General features: G+C 43.1%; 2 protein-coding genes across 3 annotated transcripts; one reads left to right on the plus strand and one right to left on the minus strand.

The window, feature by feature from the left end:
* Positions 1 to 981: 981 nt before the first annotated feature.
* LOC121535275 (cytochrome c oxidase assembly factor 1 homolog) lies at positions 982 to 8,613 on the minus strand. Its single transcript, XM_041842163.1, has 5 exons — positions 8,514 to 8,613; positions 2,898 to 3,051; positions 2,607 to 2,758; positions 2,419 to 2,495; positions 982 to 2,231 (listed from the first exon to the last, which is right to left on the minus strand). The coding sequence occupies exons 2-5, from the start codon at positions 2,989 to 2,991 to the stop codon at positions 2,105 to 2,107; spliced, it is 450 nt and encodes a 149-aa protein (XP_041698097.1). The 5' UTR covers positions 2,992 to 3,051; positions 8,514 to 8,613; the 3' UTR covers positions 982 to 2,104.
* Positions 8,614 to 8,647: 34 nt separating this feature from the next.
* blvra (biliverdin reductase A) lies at positions 8,648 to 22,702 on the plus strand. Of its 2 annotated transcripts, none has more exons than XM_041842161.1 (7): positions 8,648 to 8,757; positions 11,209 to 11,333; positions 14,633 to 14,752; positions 19,185 to 19,282; positions 19,445 to 19,552; positions 20,541 to 20,709; positions 20,917 to 22,702. In XM_041842161.1, the coding sequence occupies exons 2-7, from the start codon at positions 11,215 to 11,217 to the stop codon at positions 21,194 to 21,196; spliced, it is 894 nt and encodes a 297-aa protein (XP_041698095.1). In that variant the 5' UTR covers positions 8,648 to 8,757; positions 11,209 to 11,214; the 3' UTR covers positions 21,197 to 22,702. The 2 variants fall into 2 exon arrangements, with proteins under 2 accessions (XP_041698095.1, XP_041698096.1); XM_041842162.1 differs by having other exon boundaries at positions 8,648 to 8,753.
* The last annotated feature ends 1,933 nt before the right edge of the window (positions 22,703 to 24,635 follow it).

The raw sequence follows: 24,635 nt of genomic DNA on the forward strand, positions 1-24,635 counted from the left end.
CTGTCACGTGCTCAGTGTGAACCTGCTTTCATCTGTGAAGAGCACAGGGCGCCAGTGGCGAATTTGCCAATCTTGGTGTTCTCTGGCAAATGCCAAACGTCCTGCACGGTGTTGGGCTGTAAGCACAACCCCCACCTGTGGACGTCGGGCCCTCATACCACCCTCATGGAGTCTGTTTCTGACCGTTTGAGCAGACACATGCACATTTGTGGCCTGCTGGAGGTCATTTTGCAGGGCTCTGGCAGTGCTCCTCCTGCTCCTCCTTGCACAAAGGCGGAGGTAGCAGTCCTGCTGCTGGGTTGTTGCCCTCCTACGGCCTCCTCCATGTCTCCTGATGTACTGGCCTGTCTCCTGGTAGCGCCTCCATGCTCTGGACACTACGCTGACAGACACAGCAAACCTTCTTGCCACAGCTCGCATTGATGTGCCATCCTGGATGAGCTGCACTACCTGAGCCACTTGTGTGGGTTGTAGACTCCGTCTCATGCTACCACTAGAGTGAAAGCACCACCAGCATTCAAAAGTGACCAAAACATCAGCCAGGAAGCATAGGAACTGAGAAATGGTCTGTGGTCACCACATGCAAAACCAGTCCTTTATTGGGGGTGTCTTGCTAATTGCCTATAATTTCCACCTGTTGTCTATTCCATTTGCACAACAGCATGTGAAATGTATTGTCAATCAGTGTTGCTTCCTAAGTGGACAGTTTGATTTCACAGAAGTGTGATTGACTTGGAGTTACATTGTGTTGTTTAAGTGTTCCCTTTATTTTTTTGAGCAGTGTATATCTCTGTTTGTCTGCGTCGTATTTTAATGAATTAAACTACTGAAGTTGTTTGTTTGGTGCCATTCTTTCACTTTCTGTCAATGTTGTGGTTCATGTTTTGCTTGTTTGCCATTATTTTCCTAATGTTCATACAGTATGTTCAGAATTCACAAGTACAATTTATTTTGCTATCATAACTTGTATAAAGCCATGACTGTTATTTCATTTTGTTTATTTCCACCTTTAGTTTACACGTTTTACAGATCTCCTTTTCACTGTAAAATGTCACGTCCTAATAAATCAATCTGAAAACATAGAACAATACCTCCTTTTGAGAGTTGGGAGACAACATTTCTGGTTGTTCAGATACTGTACAGTACAACTGGAACCATTGCCTAATGTTTCTCAAGTGCCGAATATTAAGATATGATGGCTTTGGACTAAGCAATTACCAGTGTTGGGGTGTGCTGAACTAAATGTAGTTAAATTAGAACGAAACACTACTTTCTTTTTGCCAAAAGAAAATATGGATGAAGTAGGCAAAAATGTCCTTTCTTTTTTTGTCACCAGACCTGACTAATTCTCACTTGAAACAGTTTTTTGTGTTTAATAGGATAAATTACACATTCTGTTAACATCTTAGTACAGAGTGATAAGTTCTTGCAATTTGTATTCTATGACATTTCAGATTTAATTATAATTATTCACAAAGTAGTTTGAATGTAGTGAACTACTTTTTCAAAGTAACTTTAGTTAAGTAAACTATATTTTTCTTAAAGGTAGCTTAATGTAGCTTAACTTCTTCCAGTGTGAAGTAATTGGTAACTGGCAAAATATTTTCAGAGTAGCATCCCCAACACTGGCAATTACATGGTTCATTTGGAGAAATGTTCATAAGATGCATTGTATTATACTAGGAATGTGTAGAACAATTGCTGCGCTGTCATTGTCCTTTCATTCTCCTAAGTAGGATTCACATTTTGCTCAGGACAGCACTGTTTATAAGAAATATGCATGACATTTAATGGACATAACACTTTTTTCCTGTTTCTTATACAGTATATACCCTGTATGTAAATGTCATGTACAAAGTAGCATCAATAAACATTGGTCAAATCATCGACATTACTATGGTGATTCCAAACCAAGAGGCAGCTTGTGTATGCCCTTTGTCTAAATAAGTATCCAATGGTGTGCACTGCACTCTGGTGCTTTTTTCAAATATGACTATCTACACTTCAATTGATAAAGCTATGGCGACACCATGCATGATGACAGGGGGACAATTGCAGCAGTTCTATCTTCATCACACTGTAGTTTTGGTGACTGGTGAGCAGATCAGGAGGACCAGTTGCCTGTCTCAAGTCCCTCTGTCTTATTTGGCGGTGGTGTTGATGGTGTGAAGGTGAGAAGGTCAATACGCTGACCCTCTCTAAGCTGCAGCACTGCCTGCGTTAAATTCCACCTAGCGCCGCCAGGGAAAGAGAGAGAAGGGTACTGTATGATGAACAACAGCATTCAATTGCATGGGGTCGAACAGCCTTTATGTACTTTGAAGGTCAGTACATACAGTACTTGTTTTCATTCTATGGATCAATCAATTTCCTCTAAGAGTGTATTTCTATAGAATAATATTGATTAAGAGTACCTACCTAAGTGTTTGGGGGTCTCTTACTGAGGATGTGTAGAGGTAGCCACCATCTTTAGATCCTGTCACTGGGATTTTGATCTGAAACATATAAAGTATTATGAATATCTAGCAAACGGTGATGGATGATGGTAATGCTGGTGATGCTCCTAGTTTGTTCCCATACAGGTGGAATGACCCTCAGAGAGCTACCTCAGCTGTGTAAGGTTCCACCCGGTTGTGTCGGTCAGACAGGTGGATGTTGTGGACCTTCAGGGGTGGTGCTCCCAGACTGTCCATGGCTGTCTGGTTGGCTTTCAGCTGCTCCAGGGCTAGACGGTGGTAGTCCGACCGCGAGAAGTTCTCTAGCAAAGAAAACAAAGAGTGGCAGACAGAAATACTTACATGAGGACATTTTGCTTTCATTCACTTTCTTACATTCACTCCCTAAAATTAAAGAACAATGAATGATCCATGGCAACACCTACACTGAGTGATACTTACTTTGCAGAAGGTAGTACATCGTGCCGCAGCCAGCACCAGTCAACAAGGTGGTGTAGATGGCCATCTGCTGGAGTTTGCTTGTGGAGACCCTCATGACTGTTGCTTAGAGTAGCACACTCACAGTACCAGTGACAAGAAGACCCTGGTGAGTGGACTGTTCAATGACAGATACAGTGGGGAAAAAAAGTATTTAGTCAGCCACCAATTGTGCAAGTTCTCCCACTTAAAAAGATGAGAGAGGCCTGTAATTTTCATCATAGGTACACGTCAACTATGACAGACAAATTGAGAAAAGAAAATCCAGAAAATCACATTGTAGGATTTTTAATGAATTTATTTGCAAATTATGGTGGAAAATAAGTATTTGGTCACCTACAAACAAGCAAGATTTCTGGCTCTCACAGACCTGTAACTTCTTCTTTAAGAGGCTCCTCTGTCCTCCACTCGTTACCTGTATTAATGGCACCTGTTTGAACTTGTTATCAGTATAAAAGACACCTGTCCACAACCTCAAACAGTCACACTCCAAACTCCACTATGGCCAAGACCAAAGAGCTGTCAAAGGACACCAGAAACAAAATAGACCTGCACCAGGCTGGGAAGACTGAATCTGCAATAGGTAAGCAGCTTGGTTTGAAGAAATCAACTGTGGGAGCAATTATTAGGAAATGGAAGACATACAAGACCACTGATAATCTCCCTCGATCTGGGGCTCCACGCAAGATCTCACCCCGTGGGGTCAAAATGATCACAAGAACGGTGAGCAAAAATCCCAGAACCACACGGGGGACCTAGTGAATGACCTGCAGAGAGCTGGGACCAAAGTAACAAAGCCTACCATCAGTAACACACTACGCCGCCAGGGACTCAAATCCTGCAGTGCTAGACGTGTCCCCCTGCTTAAGCCAGTACATGTCCAGGCCCGTCTGAAGTTTGCTAGAGTGCATCCAGAAGAGGATTGGGAGAATGTCATATGGTCAGATGAAACCAAAATATAACTTTTTGGTAAAAACTCAACTCGTCGTGTTTGGAGGACAAAGAATGCTGAGTTGCATCCAAAGAACACCATACCTACTGTGAAGCATGGGAGTGAAAACATCATACTTTGGGGCTGTTTTTCTGCAAAGGGACCAGGACGACTGATCCGTGTAAAGGAAAGAATGAATGGGGCCATGTATCGTGAGATTTTGAGTGAAAACCTCCTTCCATCAGCAAGGGCATTGAAGATGAAACGTGGCTGGGTCTTTCAGCATGACAATGATCCCAAACACACCGCCCGGGCAACGAAGGAGTGGCTTCGTAAGAAGCATTTCAAGGTCCTGGAGTCTCCAGATCTCAACCCCATAGAAAATCTTTGGAGGGAGTTGAAAGTCCGTGTTGCCCAGCGACAGCCCCAAAACATCACTGCTCTAGAGGAGATCTGCATGGAGGAATGGGCCAAAATACCAGGAACAGTGTGTGAAAACCTTGTGAAGACTTACAGAAAACGTTTGACCTGTGTCATTGCCAACAAAGGGTATATAACAAAGTATTGAGAAACTTTTGTTATTGACCAAATACTTATTTTCCACCATAATTTGCAAATAAATTCATTAAAAATCCTACAATGTGATTTTCTGGATTTTTTTTCCTCATTTTGTCTGTCATAGTTGACGTGTACCTATGATGAAAATGACAGGCCTCTCTCATCTTTTTAAGTGGGAGAACTTGCACAATTGGTGGCTGACTAAATACTTTTTTTCCCCACTGTATAAACTCAGCAAAAAAAGAAACGTCTTCTCACTGTCAACTGCGTTTATTTTCAGCAAACTTACGTGTAAATATTTGTATGAACATAACAAGATTCAACAACTGAGACATAAACTGAACAAGTGCCACAGACATGTGACTAACAGAAATTGAATAATGTGTCCGTGAACAATCAAAATCAAAAGTAACAGTCAGTATCTGGTGTGGCCACCAGCTGCATTAAGTACTGCAGTGCATCTCCTCCTCATGGACTGCACCAGATTTGCCAGTTCTTGCTGTGAGATGTTACCCCACTCTTCCACCAAGGCACCTGCAAGTTCCCGGACATTTCTGGGGGAAATGGCCCTAGCCCTCACCCTCCTATCCAACAGGTCCCAGACGTGCTCAATGGGATTGAGATCCGGGCTCTTCGCTAGCTATGGCAGAACACTGACATTCCTGTCTTGCAGGAAATCACGCACAGAACGAGCAGTATGGCTGGTGGCATTGTCATGCTGGAGGGTCATGTCAGGATGAGCCTGCAGGAAGGGTACCACATGAGGGAGGAGGATGTCTTCCCTGTAACGCACAGCGTTGAGATTGCCTGCAATGACAACAAGCTCAGTCCGATGATGCTGTGACACACCGCCCCAGACCATGACGGACCCTCCACCTCCAAATCGATCCCGCTCCAGAGTACAGGCCTCGGTGTAACGCTCATTCCTTCGACGATAAACGCAAATCCGACCATCACCAATGGTGAGACAAAACCGCGACTCGTCAGTGAAGAGCACTTTTTGCCAGTCCTGTCTGGTCCAGCGACGGTGGGTTTGTGCCCATAGGCGACGTTGTTGCCGGTGATGTCTGGTGAGGACCTGCCTTACAACAGGCCTACAAGCCCTCAGTCCAGCCTCTCTCAGGCTATTGCAGACAGTCTGAGCACTGATGGAGGGATTGTATTTTCCTGGTGTAACTCGGGCAGTTGTTGTTGCCATCCTGTACCTGTCCCGCAGGTGTGATGTTCGGATGTACTGATCCTGTGCAGGTGTTGGTACACGTGGTCTGCCTCTGCGAGTGTGATCAGCTGTCCGTCCTGTCTCCCTGTAGCGCTGTCTTAGGCGTCTCACAATACGGACATTGCCCTGGCCACATCTGCAGTCCTCATGCCTCCTTGCAGCATGCCTAAGGCATGTTCACGCAGATGAGCAGGGACCCTGGGCATCTTTCTTTTGGTGTTTTTCAGAGTCAGTAGAAAGGCCTCTTTAGTGTCCTAAGTTTTCATAACTGTGACCTTAATTGCCTACCGTCTGTAAGCTGTTAGTGTCTTAACGACTGTTCCACAGGTGCATGATCATTAATTGTTTATGGTTCATTGAACAAGCATGGGAAACAGTGTTTAAACCCTTTACAATGAAGATCTGTGAAGTTATTTAGGATTTTTACGAATTATCTTTGAAAGACAGGGTCCTGAAAAAGGGAAGTTTCTTTTTTTGCTGAGTTTACAATGTTATAAAGATGTTCTAATCTATATGAAATGTCCAAAATTGACAAATTCCACAAAACACTTTTTTTTTACCAAAAAGGTCAGACCACCATTCACTGAGAACTGGATCTTCCCACATTTCATAAGGATCTTTGCGCCAAAAGGAGTACACATTCAGATAATTTGCACATTTGATCATCCAACTCATTAAATAATCATATTTCTCTTGGATCTGTTACTGTTTATTGTCGTCTTTATCATATCAGTCTGTTTTGTTAAAGGGATAGTTTCCTTACCCTGTAAGCAGTCTATGGACCAGCTATGACAGCAGTCCATGCTTTGGTTTTGTTTACCTGGCCACTGTTTTAAATGCTAGCTTTTAAGCATTTTTAGCATAAATCCAATGCAAGTCAATTGTACCTATATTAACATTTCCGTGCTTCATGTCCAAATCATCTGTAAGTAACTTAATTGAGCTACACAATACACTTTTGTTGATACTTTAGGATGATTTTGACCTGAAGCGCAGATTAAATCAAAGCATGGATTTTTGTCATACCTTTTCCATAGACTGCTTACAGGGCAAGGAAACCAATATATCACTTTGTAATTAGGGTGAACTATCCCTTTAAAGCTAAAATCCTTAGTTGAAACAATAACAAAGGGTCACCCCGCCTGTGTTTTAGTGAAAAGCTGAAGGATGGGCCTGGAGAAATATAACCACTCTCAAATTTATAGACAGAGCTATAGATGCAAGGACAGACCATCCATGATATCCAATATTATAGTTTTAACAATGTTTTGAGGCTATACAGTGTTTGTTGACATTTACATTGTTTACAATCATATGCCTAAAACAAGCTTATATTTTGAATTCTGATGGGGTACGACCGTTGAACTAAAGCTCATGAGGAATTTATAAGTTATATTCCTCAATAATCAATAGCCATATCATTAACTGATAAGTCCAAAAATGGATGTAGCAAATAAAGGATTCTAACTTTAAGGGTAGGTCAGATATTAAAATGACAATTTCCTCTTTTACTGGTCACATTCTGTGTGGCTGAGTGCAGTAGGCCTATAATTGCACAATGAAAGAATGAGGTTTGGGTAGGGCATTATGTAATTTTAAGACAGCAAAATGTGAAAGAAAGTTCAAGGGGGTGTAGACTTTCTATAGGCACTGTATTTCTTAAAATGATCATCTACAGTATATTCATTTTAGTGTCAATCTATACTGAACCAAAATCTAAACAGAACATATAAAGTGTTGGTCCCATGTTTTATGAGCTGAAATGTTACATATGCACAAAAAGCTTATTTCTCTCAGATTTTGTGCACAAATTTGTTTACATCCCTGTTAGTGATCATTTCTCCTTTGCCAAGATAATCCATCCACCTGACAGGTGTGACATATCAAGAAGCTGATTAAACAGCATGATCATTACACAGGCACACCTTGTGCTGGGGACCATAAAAGGCCACTCTAAAATGTGCAGTTTTGCCACACAACACAATGCCACAGATGTCTCAAGTTTTGAGGGAGCGTGCAATTGGCATGCTGACTGCCCACCAGAGCTGTTGCTAGAGAATTCGTTTTAGAGAATATGACAGTACGCCCAGCCGGCCTCACAACCGCAGACCACGTGTAAGCACGCCAGCTCAGGACCTCCACAACCGGCGATCACCTACAGGATCGTCTGAGAACAGCCACCCGGACAACTGATGAAACTGAGGAGTATTTCTGTCTGTAATAATGCCCTTTGTGGGGAAAAACGAATTCTGATTGACTGGGCCTGGCTCCCCAGTGGGTGGGCCTATGCCCTCCCAGGCCCACCCATGGCTGCGCCCCTGCCCAGTCATGTGAAATCCATGGATTAGGGCCTAATTTATTTATTTCAATTGACTGATTTCCTTATTTGAACTGCAACTCGGTAGAATCGTTGAGATTGTTTCATGTTACGTTTATATTTTTGTTCAGTATAGCTTGGGCTTCTTGTGGCAACATCGCCATCTAGGGTATTCAAAGTGCAATTACAGTCTTTGAGGGTAAGCTCAACCAAGGACAGCACTGTAGCGCAGACTGCCTTGGAAATTAATTCAAGCAAAACTTTCTTGTAGTCTGGTGTAGGCATTTCGTTCGAAAACTTTTACAACAAAATTAAATTTAGAGGAAAATGCAGTACTCTAAAAACATCATTCAGACTGTCATCTACAACAACAGGTCAAAAAGAGACTGAACTGAGGACATTCATGCTGTATCCATGGGAGTCGCCATATTGCTGCCTAAACCTAAATCTAACCTAAAGCTGGCTTGGGCTGAAACCAGTCATTGGCTGAAACATATCCATACATTTTAAAATACATGTAAACGTTATGTAAATAAACGAAAATATAATAATTACCTAATGTCAAAGCTTGTCGTAATTTGTTTTTAAAACAACAAAATTCAACCACATAAGAGGAGGCGAGACGTCCATATCACGTGATTAGACTCCACGTTCTATGCATACGTCACACGCAAAAAACAGCGTTATGAAAGTTGTTACACAGTTATATCACCGCAACAAGAGCTCGACAGAATCATTTTATTTACTTAAACAAGTAAACCGCGTCAACGGCCGTCGAGGGCAATTCAGAAAATAGTAGGTAAGGACATCAAGCTTGTATGTAAACCAGTTTTAATTAGTGCTGATTGCGGAACTAATTCAACAAGGACAGCATTGTTACCTGCATTGCAACATTGTTGCCAGGAAATTCGTGAAGTTGTTTTACGTGTGTTACTTTATTTGTTATTGATCTCATGCAGAACATAGACTTATCATTTTCATGTCAATTATGAATTTCCTAGTAATTTCATTGTCTAGTTAAGTTACTTGTGTAAAGCAATGGAGACCTCGAGGGTTCCTATTATTTGCATTTGTAATGATCAGCATTCCACCCTAGCTCTAGTTTATATCCCTGTAATATGAATACATTGAGATGTTTATAGCTATCGTTGAGTTTACTAAGCTACACCCCACCCATGACAGTGCTTAGCACCCATGATAGCTAGTGTACTCATTATGACACTGCACCATTTTCGGACTGATAGGAAGGAAGCCTTTATCAAATGTGCACACTGGATAAAGACCCAAGATAAGGCCTGGACATACAGTGCATTCGGGAAAGTATTCAGACCCCTTGACTTTTTCCACATTTTGTTACGTTACAGCCTTATTCTAAAAGGGATTAAATAAAGGTTTCCCCTCATCGATCTACACACAATACCCCATAATGACAAAGCGAAAACAGGTTTTTAGAAATGTTTGTAAATGTATTAAAAATAAAAAACGGATACCTTATTTACATAAGTATTCATACCCTTTTCTATGAGACTCAAAATTGAGCTCAGGTGCATCCTGTTTCCATTGATCATCCTGCCAGGTCGCAGTTGTAAATGAGAACTTGTTCTCAACTGGCTTACCTGGTTAAATAAAGGTTAAATAAAAAATAAAAAAGATGTTTCTACAACTTGATTGGAGTCCACCTGTGGTAAATTCAATTGACTGGACATGATTTGGAAAGGCACACACCGGTCTAGAAATATCACGTTTAGATAAGTATTCAGACCCTTTACTCAGTACTTTGTTGAAGCACCTTTGGCAGCTATTACAGTCTCAAGTCTTCTTTGGTATGACGCTACAAGCTTGGCACACCTGTATTTGGGGAGTTTCTCCCATTCTTCTCTGCAGATCCTCTCAAGCTCTGTCAGGTTGGATGGGGAGCGTTGCTGCACAGATATTTTCAGGTCTCTCCAGTGATGTTCGATCGGATTCAAGTCCGGGCTCTGACTGGGCCACTCAAGGACATTCAGAGACTTGTCCCGAAGCCACTCCTGCATTGTCTTGGCTGTGTGCTTAGGGTCTTTGTCCTGTTGGAAGGTGAACCATCGCCCCAGTCTGAGGTCCTGGGCGCTCAGGAGCAGGTTTTCATCAAGGATCTCTCTGTACTTTGCTCAGTTCATCTTTCCCTTGGTCCTGACTAGTCTCCCAGTCCCTGCTGCTGAAAAACATCCCCACAGCTGCCACCACACAGCTTCACCATAGGGATGGTGCAAGGTTTCCTCCAGACGTGATGCTTGGCATTCAGGCCAAAGAGTTCAATCTTGGTTTCATCAGGCCAGAGAATCTTGTTTCTCATGGTCTGAGATTAGTTAGGTGCCTTTTGGCAAACTCCAAGCGGGCTGTCATGTGCCTTTTTACTGAGGAGTGGCTTCTGTCTGGCCACTATACCATACAGGCCTGATTGGTGGAGTGCTGCAGAGATGGTTGTCCTTCTGGAAGGTTCTCCCATCTCCACAAAGGAACTCTGGAGCTCTGTCAGAATGACCATCGGGTTCTTGGTCACCTCCCTGACCAAGGCCCTTCTACCCCGATTGCTCAGTTTGGCCAGGCGGCTAGCTCTAGGAAGAGTCTTAGTGGTTCCAAACTTCTTCCATTTAAGAATGATGGAGGCCATTGTGTTCTTGGGACCTTCAATGCTGCAGAAATGTTTTGGTACCCTTCCCCAGATCTGTGCCTTGACACAATATTGTCTCGGAGCTCTACGGACAATTCCTTCGACCTCATGGCTTGGTTTTTGCTCTGACATGCACTGTCAACTGTGGGACCTTATATAGACAGGTGTGCGCCTTTCCAAATCATGTCCAATCAATTGAATTTACCACAGCTGGACTCCAATCAAGTTGTTAAAACATTATCAAGGATTATCAATGGAAACAGGATGCACCTGAGCTCAATTTCGAGTCTCATAGCAAAGGGTCTGAATACTTAAGGTATTTCAGTTTTTTTATTTTTAATAAATGTGCAAACATTTCAAAAAAAAAAAAACATTTTTCGCTTTGTCATGATGGGGTATTGTGTGTAGGTTGAGAAAAACATTTAATTTAATCAATTTTAGAGTAAGGCAGTAATGTAACAAAGTGGAAAATGTCAACGGGTCTGAATACTTTCCGAATGCACTGTATGTTGGATCTGTCAGAATTTACAGAAGTGAAACGAGCAAGACATTGGTTTCTTTCTAACCATTTCCTTCCCAACTCCCTGTTCCTCTCTGCAGTCAGACATGTTTGGTTCAGTAGTGGTAGGCATCGGGACGGCAGGCTTTGTGAGGATCAGGGACATGCTAGCCCCTCTGCCTTCCAGTGCAGCTGAGAAGCTCAGTGTCAAAGGCTTCATATCCAGGTGAGGCACCAAGACATCTCATTGTTTGTTGACAGTAAAAAGGGAAAAAAAAAAGATTGCAATATACAAAAGAAATAGAAACCCTGTGCACAGTTCTGTGTCCAGGTGCTGGTTTTGGCAGGAACAACTAGTATTACAATAAACAACAGTAAAAAGCGCACGCTGAAAAAAAGAAAGATGGCCGACCTTGATTTTAGAACAGTATGGAATTACAATTAAAAAAGGAGGGACTGTTGGGTTCTTGTTTGAAATACTTGCTATACTAGAAGTTAATGATTACATGTATGAGGAATATACAGTTGAAGTTGGAAGTTTACATACACTTAGGTTGGAGTCATTAAACCTCGTTTTCAACCACTCCACAAATTTCTTGTTAACAAACTATAGTTTTGGCAAGTCGGTTAGGACATCTACTTTGTGCATGACACAAGTAATTTTTCCAACAATTGATTACAGACAGATTTTTCACTTATAATTCACTGTACCACAATTCCAGTGGGTCAGAAGTTTACATACACTACGTTGACTGTGCCTTTAAACAGCTTGGAAAATTCCAGAAGATTATGTCATGGCTTTAGAAGCTTCTGATAGGCTAATTGACATAATTTGAGTCAATTGGAGGTGTACCTGTGGATGTATTTCAAGGCCTACCTTCAAACTCAGTGCCTCTTTGCTTGACATCATGGGAAAATGAAAAGAAATCAGCCAAGACCTCAGAAAACAAATTGTCTGGTTCATCCTTGGGAGCAATTTCCAAACGCCTGAAGGTACCACTTTCATCTGTACAAACAATAGTACGCAAGTATAAACACCATGGGACCACGCAGCCGTCATACCGCTCAGGAAGGATACGCGTTCTGTCTCCGAGAGATGAACGTACTTTGGTGCGAAAAGTGCAAATCAATCCCAGAACAACAGCAAAGGACCTTGTGAAGATGCTGGAGGAAACAGGTACAAAAGTATCTATATCCATAGTAAAACGAGTCCTATATCGACATAACCTGAAAGGCCGCTCAGCAAGGAAGAAGCCACTGCTCCAAAACCGCCATAAAAAAGCCAGACTACGGTTTGCAACTGCACATGGGGACAAAGATCGTACTTTTTGGAGAAATGTCCTCTGGTCTGATGAAACAAAAATAGAACTGTTTGGCCATAATGACCATCGTTATGTTTGGAGAAAAAAGGGGGACGCTTGCAAGCCGAAGAACACCATCCCAACCGTGAAGCACAGGGGTGGCAGCATCATGCTGTGGGGGTACTTTGCTGCAGGAGGGACTGGTGCACTTCACAAAATAGATGGCATCATGAGGAAGGAAAAATTATGTGGATATATTGAAGCAACATCTCAAGACATCAATCAGGAAGTTAAAGCTTGGTCGCAAATGGGTCTTCCAAATGGACAATGACCCAAGCATACTTCCAAAGTTATGGCTTAAGGACAACAAAGTGAAGGTATTGGAGTGGCCATCACAAAGCCCTGACCACAATCCTATAGAACATTTGTGGGCAGAACTGAAAAAGCGTGTGCGAACAAGGAGGCCTACAAACCTGACTCAGTTACACCAGCTCTGTCAGGAGGAATGGGCCAAAATTCACCCAACTTATTGTGGGAAGCTTGTGGAAGGCTCCCCGACATGTTTGACCAAAGATAAACCATTTAATGGCAATGCTACCAAATACTAATTGAGTGTATGTAAACTTCTGACCCACTGGGAATGTGATGAAATAAATCATTCTCTCTACTACTATTCTGACATTTCACATTCTTAAAATAAAGTGGTGATTCTAACTGACCTAAGACAGGGAATTTTTACTATTATTAAATGTCAGGAATTGTGAAAAACTGAGTTTAAATGTATTTGGCTAAGGTGTATGTAAACTTCCAACTTCAACTGTATATGGTGGGGTCAATGGAGGTTGGATAAGAAGTATGGGTCTGGAAAGTTACTAAGTAAGAGAAAAGACAATCACTTGGTTGCGGTCACTGATAAGGTTGGATAGCTGTGGATTAGTGAGGAATGTGGGCCGAGGTCAGGTCAGGTTAGATGAAGGGAGAAGGAACAGTTTTATTACACACATCACTTAACTACCTGTCTAGCAACAAAGATGTTGTGTTTAGAGGTGCAAGGAGGAGCCTCCACCTAAAGGAGGGTATAAATACTTGTGCTGGTGGAAACATGTCTTTGTCTTTTCAGCTGTTTGACCCAGTGGGTGAATAAACTTGGTTTGAGCTTTGACTAGTTGTCCATTAGGTTCTGACAGAGTGAAAAGCTAACAGTGCTTATTTATTTTATACACTGAGTGTACAAATCATTAACAGCATCTTCCAAATATTGAGTTGCACCCCCTCCTTTTGCCCACAGAACAGCCTCAATTCGTCGGGGCATGGACTCTACAAGGTGTCGAAAGTGTTCCACAGGGATCCTGGCCCATGTTGACTCCAATGCTTCCCACAGTTGTGTCAAGTTGTCTGGATGTCCTTTGGGTGGTGGACCATTCTTGATACACACAGGAAACTGTTGAGCGTGAAAAACCCAGCAGTGTTGCAGTTCTTGACATAAACCAGAGCGCCTGGCACCTATTTATTATTTATTTTATTTGACCTTTATTTAACTAGGCAAGTCAGTTAAGAACAAATTCTTATTTACAATGACGGCCTACTACCATACCCCGTTCAAAGGCACTTAAATATTTTGTCTAGCCCATTCACCCTCTGATTGGCACACATACAAAATCCATGTCTCAATGCTTAAAAATCCTTATTTAACCTGTCTCCTCCCCTTTCATCTACACTGATTGAAGTGGATTTAACAAGTGACATCAATAAGGGATCATAGCTTTCACCTGGATTCACCTGGTCAGTCTGTCATGGAAAGAACAGGAGTTCTTAATGTTTTGTACACTCAGTGAATATTTGCAATGCAATGAACTTTGTTGCACTGAAAATATGAAATAGATAAGCACTAAAGTCAAGGTCAGTCGCCTGTCATTTTCCAGTGTGTGCCTTTTAACTTTTGTAATACTTCAATATTGTAGAGTGAAGCTCCAGGCGATAAAATCATATTACATGATCTTGTTTAATGGTGATAATACTCACTGACCTGTCCTGTACTCGGTCACAGAGGCAGCAGCTGGGGTGTGTGGATGACTTTGTTGCCTGGGTCGTGCACACTGTAGCAAGCCTTTACACAACAGAAAAATTCAACTGTGCTCTTGACAAGTTAATGTAGTCTGTGTTTCACTCGATTTCAAATCAATTTTCCCCTACTGAATACGATTCTGGTGCTGTCTTCCCATAGGAGGAACCTAGAGGAGCAGCAGGGAGTGAAACAGATCACTATCGAGGATGCCCTGAGGAGAGATGACATAAAGGTGGCCTTCGTCTGCACTGAAAATGCTGCCCATGAGGAAAACATCAGGTAAAACTCTCTCTCACTGACCCCATGTCTCTATGATAGTCCTCTGTGGTAGTTCTTTAGTTATCCCTTCATCAGTTTTGTTTCTATCTGAAATGCTCTTACACAACAGAGCTATAGTTTCAACATGTTACAAATCACCACTAGGAGTCAGCACTGGAACACTTATATTGGACTTATCAAGCCTCAATACACTGTTGCTTTTCTTTCTCAGTCCACTGAGGCTCCATCTGTAGGTTAATTAACCATTCATTGAGCCTGGCCCATTTACCAGGGCCTCAGACAAACTGTCTTACAGTTGTAGTTCATAAGCTATATATTATACAACATTGAGACACACAGTAAGATGACAGTTTAGCTAATTGTTTAAGATATCTTCCTTGACCCTCATAGGTGCTTCATTGTATATCGGTCAGGTACATCTGAGGAGGTCAGGGAGCTGTATCAACAAATGTTGACTGGGGGGGCTCCTCTGGCATTCACATTACCCTGAGCAGTCTCCTCCCTGTTCCACAGCTGATAAGTCTATGTAGCTGTTTGATGTCCACCTCTCAAACCCTGGAGAGCACGACCAAGGCTACAGCTCTCTAATGGCTCTCATTATGACTGCAAACTATAGTGAAAACATTTACATTTACGTCATTTATCCAGAGCGACTTACAAATTGGTGCATTCACCTTATAGCCAGTGGGATAACCACTTTACAATATATATATATATATATTTTTCATTCTTTGGGGTGGGGTAAGGGGGGGGGGTAGAAGGATTACTTTATCCTATCCCATGTATTCCTTAAAGAGGTGGGGTTTCAAGTGTCTCCAGAAGGTGGTGAGTGACTCCGCTGTCCTGGCATCGTGAGGGAGCTTGTTCCACCATTGGGGTGCCAGAGCAGCGAATAGTTTTGACTGGGCTGAGCGGGAACTGTGCTTCCACAGAGGTAGGGGGGCCAGCAGGCCAGAGGTGGATGAACGCAATGCCCTCGTTTGGGTGTAGGGACTGATGAGAGCCTGAAGGTACGGAGGTGCCGTTCCCCTCACAGCTCCGTAGGCAAGCACCATGGTCTTGTAGCAGATGCGAGCTTCAACTGGAAGCCAGTGGAGTGTGCGGAGGAGCGGGGTGACGTGAGAGAACTTGGGAAGGTTGAACACCAGACTGGCTGCGGCATTCTGGATGAGTTGTAGGGGTTTAATGGCACAGGCAGGGAGCCCAGCCAATAGCGAGTTGCAGTAATCCAGACGGGAGATGACAAGTGCCTGGATTAGGACCTGTGCCGCTTCCTGTGTAAGGCAGGGTCGTACTCTCCGAATGTTGTAGAGCATGAACCTACAGGATCGGGTCACCGCCTTGATGTTAGCGGAGAACGACAGGGTGTTGTCCAGGGTCACGCCAAGGCTCTTTGCACTCTGGGAGGAGGACACAACGGAGTTGTCAACCGTGATGGCGAGATCATGGAACGGGCAGTCCTTCCCTGGGAGGAAGAGCAGCTCCGTCTTGCCGAGGTTCAGCTTGAGGTGGTGATCCGTCATCCACATTGATATGTCTGCCAGACATGCAGAGATGCGATTTGCCACCTGGTTATCAGAAGGGGGAAAGGAGAAGATTAGTTGTGTGTCGTCTGCGTAGCAATGATAGGAGAGGCCATGTGAGGATATGACAGAGCCAAGTGACTTGGTGTATAGCGAGAATAGGAGAGGGCCTAGAACTGAGCCCTGGGGGACACCAGTGGTGAGAGCACGTGGTGCGGAGACAGATTCTCGCCACGCCACTTGGTAGGAGCGACCGGTCAGGTAGGACGCAATCCAAGAGTGAGCCGCACCGGAGATGCCCAACTTGGAGAGGGTGGAGAGGAGGATCTGATGGTTCACAGTATCAAAGGCAGCAGACAGGTCTAGAAGGACAAGAGCAGAGGAGAGAGAGTTAGCTTTAGCAGTGCGGAGAGCCTCCGTGACACAGAGAAGAGCAGTCTCAGTTGAATTGCCAGTCTTGAAACCTGACTGGTTTGGATCAAGAAGGTCATTCTGAGAGAGATAGCAAGAGAGTTGGCTAAAGACGGCACACTCAAGAGTTTTGGAGAGAAAATAAAGAAGGGATACTGGTCTGTAGTTGTTGACATCGTAGGGATCGAGTGTATGTTTTTTGAGAAGGGGTGCAACTCTCGCTCTCTTGAAGACGGAAGGGACATAGCCAGCGGTCAAGGATGAGTTGATGAGCGAGGTGAGGTAAGGGAGAAGGTCACCGGAGATGGTCTGGAGAAGAGAGGAGGGGATAGGGTCAAGCGGGCATTTTGTTGGGCGGCCGGCCGTCACAAGTCGCAAGATTTCATCTGGAGAGAGAGGGGAGAAAGAAGTCAAAGCATAGGGTAGGGCAGTGTGAGCAGGACCAGCAGTGTCATTTGACTTAACAAATGAGGATCGGATGTCGTCAACCTTCTTTTCAAAAGGGAGGAGGGGGGAGGGGGAGGAGGATTAAGCAGGGAGGAGAAGGTGGCAAAGAGCTTCCTAGGGTTAGAGGCAGATGCTTGGAATTTAGAGTGGTAGAAAGTGGCTTTAGCAGCAGAAACAGAGGAAGAAAATGTAGAGAGGAGGGAGTGAAAAGATGCCAGGTCCGCAGGGAGTCTAGTTTTCCTCCATTTCCGCTCGGCTGCCCGGAGCCCTGTTCTGTGAGCTCGCAATGAGTCGTCAAGCCACGGAGCAGGAGGGGAGGACCGAGCCGGCCGGGAGGATAGGGGACATAGAGAGTCAAAGGATGCAGAAAGGGAGGAGAGGAGGGTTGAGGAGGCAGAATCAGGAGATTGGAGGGAGAAGGATTGAGCAGAGGGAAGAGATGATAGGATGGAAGAGGAGAGAGTAGCGGGAGAGAGAGAGCGAAGGTTGCGACGGTGCATTACCATCTGAGTAGGGGCAGAGTGAGTAGTGTTGGAGGAGAGCGAGAGAGAAAAGGATACAAAATAGTGGTCGGAGACATGGAGGGGAGTTGCAGTGAGATTAGTAGAAGAACAGCATCTAGTAAAGATGAGGTAAAGCGTATTGCCTGCCTTGTGAGTAGGGGGGGACGGTGAGAGGGTGAGGTCAAAAGAGGAGAGGAGTGGAGAGAGAAATGAGTCAAAGGTAGACGTAGGGAGGTTAGTCACCCAGAACTGTGAGGAGTGAGCCATCCTCAGGAAAGGAACTTATCAAGGCATCAAGCTCATTGATGAACTCTCCAAGGGAACCTGGAGGGCGATAAATGACAAGGATGTTAAGCTTGAATGGGCTAGTGACTGTGACAGCATGGAATTCAAATGAGGAGATAGACAGATGGGTCAGGGGAAAAATAGAGAATGTCCATTTGGGAGAGATGAGGATTCCTGTGCCACCACCCCGCTGACCAGATGCTCTCGGGGTATGCGAGAACACATGGTCAGACGAGGAGAGAGCAGTAGGAGTAGCAGTGTTTTCAGTGGTAATCCATGTTTCCGTCAGCGCCAAGAAGTCGAGGGACTGGAGGGTAGCATAGGCTGAGATTAACTCTGCCTTGTTGGCCGCAGAACGGCAGTTCCAGAGGCTGCCGGAGACCTGGAACGCCACGTGGGTCGTGCGTGCAGGGACCACCAGGTTAGAGAGGCAGCAGCCACGCGGTGTGAGGCGTTTGTATAGCCTGTGTCGAGAGGAGAGAACAGGGATAGACAGAGGCATAGTTGACAGGCTACAGAAAATGGCTACAATAATGCAAAGGAGATCGGAATGAAATGAACTAAACATCTGGGAAAGCGAGAGAGCGGGGCCTCCCTCACTTACGTTTCACTGAAACACCCAAATATAACCCTCCCAACTTCCACCTCAGAAACTATAATTGTTGTAAACACACTCTTCAATTATGCTTTTTACTCTCCCTCTCACTGCTAAATGTTCAGAGTGTACAGAGAGGCAGAGACGGGCTGTTAAATAATGGAGAGTTATTTTAGGCCGGTTAATGAGGGTTTTGAGAACATAGCCATCATGTTTCACTGCTAGATGGTTCCAGGCTAACTGTCTAAATGGAACAGCAGGTACTGCCCTTCATACTGTAAAGGAAACAAAAAATAAAGGAAAAAAAGCCATGAAATGTTCTGGAGAGTGGCTTTTTCATATAGGATTCCTCATTATCTTCTTTTGTTGTCAATTTAATTGGAAGGAATTCATTGAGAAAGTTACAAGGAGTTTAAGAGCGGTCACTGTGAAGTTTTCCCAACTCTGAACTGGTTGTTGAAACATTGACCAATGGCTCTTACTGGGCAGTTCGGGATATTAAGTTACATTTGAGTTGTGCATCTCCCTAGTACAGAACAGTTTTTAAAAAATCTTCTTGATCATTTTGACTGATGTTCTGTTGAAGCACGGTCTCTTGGACACCCTTCTTGGATACTCAAACAAACTAAATTCACCTATACTATGTTGCATGTTCTAACGGAGCACAGGACATTTCTGGAAGCTGGGAAGCATGTCTGTGTGGAATATCCTATGGCCATGACACACAAGACTGCCGTGGACCTCTGGGACCTGGCTCAGGAAAAAGGTGAGCTGGACAGAATCATTGGGAGAGATTTATTTTGGTCAATTTGAAGTGTATAGAGAAGACATGGTGAAGTCTTGATGACTTGATGGTGTAGTAGACATGTATCTTAACTAGTACTGATCACCTAATGTATTTAATGTTCTATGTCTTCTATGTACCTAGGAGTGGTCCTGCATGAGGAGCACATAGAACTCCTGACAGCTGACTTTAAGCAGCTGAAGAAGGACATAGCAGGGAAAAAGCTGGAGGAAGGATCCCTTCACTTCACAGGTGAGAGACCGAGACTGGAACAGGGAATAAAGCACAAATCCACAAAACCATCATACACAAAGACCCCAGCACCACTGATACATCACCTCAAATAAAATACTTGCTACAGAAAATAACTGCATAACATGTATCAATTTGATGTACATCGTCGAGGTCACAGGGTTCGGAATGAATATTTAATTCCAGAGCTTTTGATATAATATAGCTCCCATCAAAGCGACTTGTAAAATGTGGTTTTCTCAGTCTCCACAGTACACCCATTGGGGTTGATGTGAAAGAGAGCCTGCCTGTGGAGTGAGGCAGGCAGACAGGTCTCTGGTGTGAAATACGGCAGGGTGTTATTGATGAAGTCTAGAAGTGCATGTCAAATGGCACCCTATTCCCTACATAGTGCACTATTGTCATTGGTAGTGTACTACATAGCGAATGGGGTGCCATTTGGGATGCTGACTAGCTCTGTCCAATTTCATCAGAGCCCCGCTGGGGAACAAGCTAGTTAATGCATATGAATGGGCTTCTCCTAAAGCAGCCATGATTGAATAATAAATCATCGTTATCAACTCGAAACGCTCCACACAACCTCAGATGACAGACAATATTTTATAGTGGCGGACTTTTGACTAAGAATCGTAGCAGGAGCTTAGTGGAGAGTGAGTGGAGGAGCAAGATGGAGTAGTTTCTCTGAAATTTGAGTCAGGGCAGTGTTAGGAGTTGGACTGTAGGAGGCAGCAAGCGCCAAATGAACTATAACTATCTGTTGGGAAATTCACTTCAATGGTTCATGTTCATTTTATGCATAATGGTGTGATATAACAGCACCACAACAGTGTATGTACTGTAATGTGATGAGTACAAAATCAATACAAAAGGCATAATGTGTGCTAACCAGTCTTAAATGTGACCAGATGATGATTGACAATGAGCCATTGGATTACATGTCCCTTTACAACTACTTCTGACTATAGTTTCCCTGTGTGCCTCCTGATAGGAGGTCCTAAGAAGCCAGGCTTTGGGTTTCCAGCTTTCAGTGGCATCGCCCGGCTCACCTGGCTGGTGGATCTGTTTGGAGAGCTGTCTGTCACTGCTGCCAGCATGGAGGAAGACCAGGAGAACAAGTACATGAAGATGACCACTCAACTCATGACTAAAGAGCAGAAGTATGTACTCTGTACTGTACATTAGAATCAACTGCTACTCAAGTAATCATATCAGATAATGTGTCCTTCACAACACTTCAAACCCAGCTATTCAGCCAGCACCAAACATAATTGCCTTTATTACATTTTTTTTTTTTACTGGTAGTCCAGTATAAACTTTGGGTTAACTATAACCTCTTTGTAACATCTGTTATGGTTTTAATACAGGCCTCTCACGTGGATTGAGGAGCAGGGTCCTGGCCTGCCCAGAGCAAAGAATATCAACTTCCGCTTTGACTCATGCACCATGACCCAGCTGCCCCCGGTCGCCAGGGAGCCGGTGGGTCTCTTCATGCAGGACTTGGTGCTCTTCAGTCAGAAGCTGCTGGGCCAGGTGCCCCGTGACCAGCTCCATGCCGAGCGCCGCAGGGTCCTCCACTGTCTGGAGCTGGCCGACCGCATCCAGCAGCTGAGCCAGCAAGGCCAGGGATCAGCCCAGGATGCCTAGAGACCAGCAGCAGGGGCCAAACCTAAGCCTACTGGTAGATGTCCAAGCGCACAAGATCCGGCCATAAGCCATAAATAAGCCTTCTACAGTACAGCTACTGTAACATGCTGTACTGCTGACAGACGCGCTCGGAACGTCTTTGAAATGTTAACGGATTTCATTAATAAATGAGGGTAAGGAGATGTGCAATGCATTTCAGAAACAAATAGGTCTCTAAGGCATGTCAGCTTATTATATTAGGGTTAGGCTATTACTCACAACAGACCTCATATGTACTACATCTTAACATTGATGAAAGGTCAGTTAATAGTTTGTTTGCATTGTGTTACTTATTCAAGTTAATCTACATTACATGTGCTATAACATTCCTGTGGTTGAACACAGCTCATGATGCTTTATCATTAGCTGGTGGTGCTTTTATATGGTCATTACTTATTTATCTCATGACATTTATTGATTTACGTTGTTTAGCTACCGTGCACTCAGAAGTGGAAAGCAAAACTGTGTCATACTGATCCTTGCATGTTCAAATCATTAACGCTCTACAATAGGTGTTTGCCTGATACCTGAGGTAAATATTGCACTGATTAATATTTAGATTGCTCTGGCAGGTGAAAGGGTGTTATTTACATCGCAACTTCAACGTTGTCAAAATGTTGTTAGTAGACTGCAATTGACACTCATCTGTTTATTTAAAGTATTATTTGATTGTTCATTCCTTGTTGAGGGAGTGTATTACCATGTGTTGACAACTTGACACAGTGTTGCTTTATTCCTATTTATTCAACAATAAAAGGCTGTTTTCATTTACAAAGCAGTGACACCACGGCTGAAAACACTTCCCTGGTTTTAGCACTAAATAATTCACTAGCTTGTTCTTGCAACGCGCTTCCCTTCCCTTTTCTCTCTGTTTCAAAACTACTTCTGCATGGCGATGAAACTTAAAAGACTAAATCTTTTATGCGTATGTTTGAAAACTTAAGGTTGCAATTCGATGGTAGCACAAGTCTTCCTGTTTTTTGTCTCTCCAGTGACTGTCCCTCTGAATGGGGCCACAACAGAAACCACTATTTCAAGGGTCTCCAAATTAGGTGTTGACCATACAATATAATAGTGAGTGTTCTATTTAATTCCGGGATGCTGACAGACTGAATTTGTGCCTTATTGGCCTGCTCAGTTCCCTCTCCATTGTTAACCATCCATGTCAGTCCCATCTAATGATGTATATGTCTATGGTTCCATCCCATGTCACACAAGTACACACTACCCAGTGCGGTTTGGACACTTTTAACTGGGTGTCACTGTAGTGTTATTAGCAATTTGTAGGGAGAGAAAATAACATTCTTTATCAGTTTAAGAGGGAGAATTGTACTGTTTTATTGGATTATAATGCCTGAATGTTGACATGTTTTGAGTGTATTGTAACTGTATAGTTTGCTATGAGATTCATAATTATCTGTTTTCCATATTAATAGGCTATTAATAAAGTGTGCCTGATTGATCATCTTCCTGTATGATTCTGGCTTTACATTCTTGATGAAATAGTAATAATACATGGGACTTTGAGGCTTTTCAAGGACCCAAAGTCACTTTACAAAAACAAACTAATAAACAGTAGTCAAAACATCAGACTAAACAAGAACATGAATAAAGAGATGGGTGGGCTCAAGGAAGGGAAAGAGTGTGATGTAGGGTTGGGATTTGGATTCAAACCTGGGTTAGGTACTGTTCAGTATGGTGAAGAGAGGAGTGTCTTGTGTATTTCTTTGTGTGGTGGTGGTGGTGCTTAAGGGTAGGCCTCGTCAAAGAGGTGGGGCTTCAGGGTGGACTGAAAGAAGGTGATGGATTTAGGATGGGTTGCACCAACAAGCTAATCTAGGTTTTGTAAATCTAGGTTTATAATTAAGCAGAGATTTGTTGCACCACTTAATTTTAAATCTGGATCAGTAAATCTATGATTAACGGTTTTAAACTATGATTAGTGACACCAATATATGAGGTATTTCGTGAGTTGAAACGAAGTAGATAGCCTACTTGACAAATGAGGCCACAAAGTTGCTGTTCCTTGATAAAATAATAACAATGTAGAACTACTGCAACTCCATCGTGAAAGGTTCTCTTGGGTTGGCTGATTTGAAATAAAATCCGTTATTTGTCAGTACTAGACAGAAAACTCATTAGTTAGCTAACGTTAGCTACTGTAGCTAGCTAGTTTATAAACCAAGATAGCTAGAATAAAATATAATTTATTGTCATTACTTAACGTTATTTAGCCATTTATTATTTGTCCGCTAGCCACCTGATCATGGCATGTCAAAGAAGTTCACATTTCTCCGCTTATGAAAAAAACTTATTGTCCGAGCTGATGGAGCCGGAATTTAGTGACGTACCGGAGGATAAAAAGACAGACAACAAGACTGTCAAAAAGAAGGAAGACACCTGAGCCATTTTATGCGACAGATTTAATGGATCGACACGGATTAAAGAGAAGAGGGACCCAAATCGGATGAAGGCGTGCTGGACATTTTTTAAGTGAAAGACAAAAATGATGCGGCAGAGGCCAGGCGGGGGCTATTTCAGACCGGAGGGGGCCTCCGTCCAAGGGAATTGATCCTCTCTCCCAGAAGATATGCGAGATGATTCCCCAGCAGTTTGCCCCACTACTTAACCCCTATGATGACGATGGACAACTCGACCCACCAATATTTAGTAAGCATAAATAACTGGTAAATATCAATGACTATAATGCACGTTAAAACTAACGCTAATGCTACTTCACTACAATGTGTTACCGTTATCAGTCCCGTTACATCATGTTGCATAACATCATTATTCGTACCAAGGCTGGGCATATCATAAGCCCCAATTCAATTGTTGTACAAAATGGGCACATACATAGCCTACTAATAATTAGTTAATTTTATTTTCTTTCCTTTAGTTGAGTTGACACACTGTGCCGTGGAGAAACAGCAGTGCCTGGATCTTGCACCAGCAGCAAAAACACCAGACAGGCCAAGCAAACGCCCCAGAACTGACATAAACCAAGCTCATATTGATGTTTTGGAGCGGGTGAGAGAGAAACATCTACTGCAGATCGAGGTCCTGAATTTACAAAATGAGCTACTGCAAATTCAGAAACAGAAACTGCTTCATGGAAACAAATGCCCACTGTGTAAAGAATGCTGATCTTTTTTATTTATTTAAGCAATTATTTATTAAAAACAATTATTTATTAAAACAATGCTTTCCCAAGCAATTTGGTGTCCTCCAGTCTTGTCCCCACTCTTGTGTTCTGGTGCTTCCAGTTCCACCCTGTATGATATTGAGAATAACAAAGTCTAAATAATACATTTGAATACAGATAGCCTAAATAGGAATTGTTTGTGTCGATCAAAATATAATATAGCTTTTTACATGTTACCAATGTTACATTATATAC

The sequence above is a fragment of the Coregonus clupeaformis genome, chromosome 21 (assembly GCF_020615455.1).
Source record: "Coregonus clupeaformis isolate EN_2021a chromosome 21, ASM2061545v1, whole genome shotgun sequence".
NCBI lineage: Eukaryota > Metazoa > Chordata > Actinopteri > Salmoniformes > Salmonidae > Coregonus > Coregonus clupeaformis.

Coding starts and splice junctions, on each gene's coding strand:
- LOC121535275 (XM_041842163.1), bottom strand. CDS start 2,991: ATGAGGGTCTCCACAAGCAAACTCCAGCAGATGGCCATCTACACCACC. Junction 2,759..2,897: donor GATGTACTACCTTCTGCAAA/GTAAGTATCACT, acceptor TTTCTTTGCTAG/AGAACTTCTCGCGGTCGGAC. Junction 2,232..2,418: donor AGAGACCCCCAAACACTTAG/GTAGGTACTCTT, acceptor TGGCGGCGCTAG/GTGGAATTTAACGCAGGCAG.
- blvra (XM_041842161.1), top strand. CDS start 11,215: ATGTTTGGTTCAGTAGTGGTAGGCATCGGGACGGCAGGCTTTGTGAGG. Junction 14,753..19,184: donor GCCCATGAGGAAAACATCAG/GTAAAACTCTCT, acceptor AACGGAGCACAG/GACATTTCTGGAAGCTGGGA. Junction 19,283..19,444: donor GGACCTGGCTCAGGAAAAAG/GTGAGCTGGACA, acceptor CTATGTACCTAG/GAGTGGTCCTGCATGAGGAG.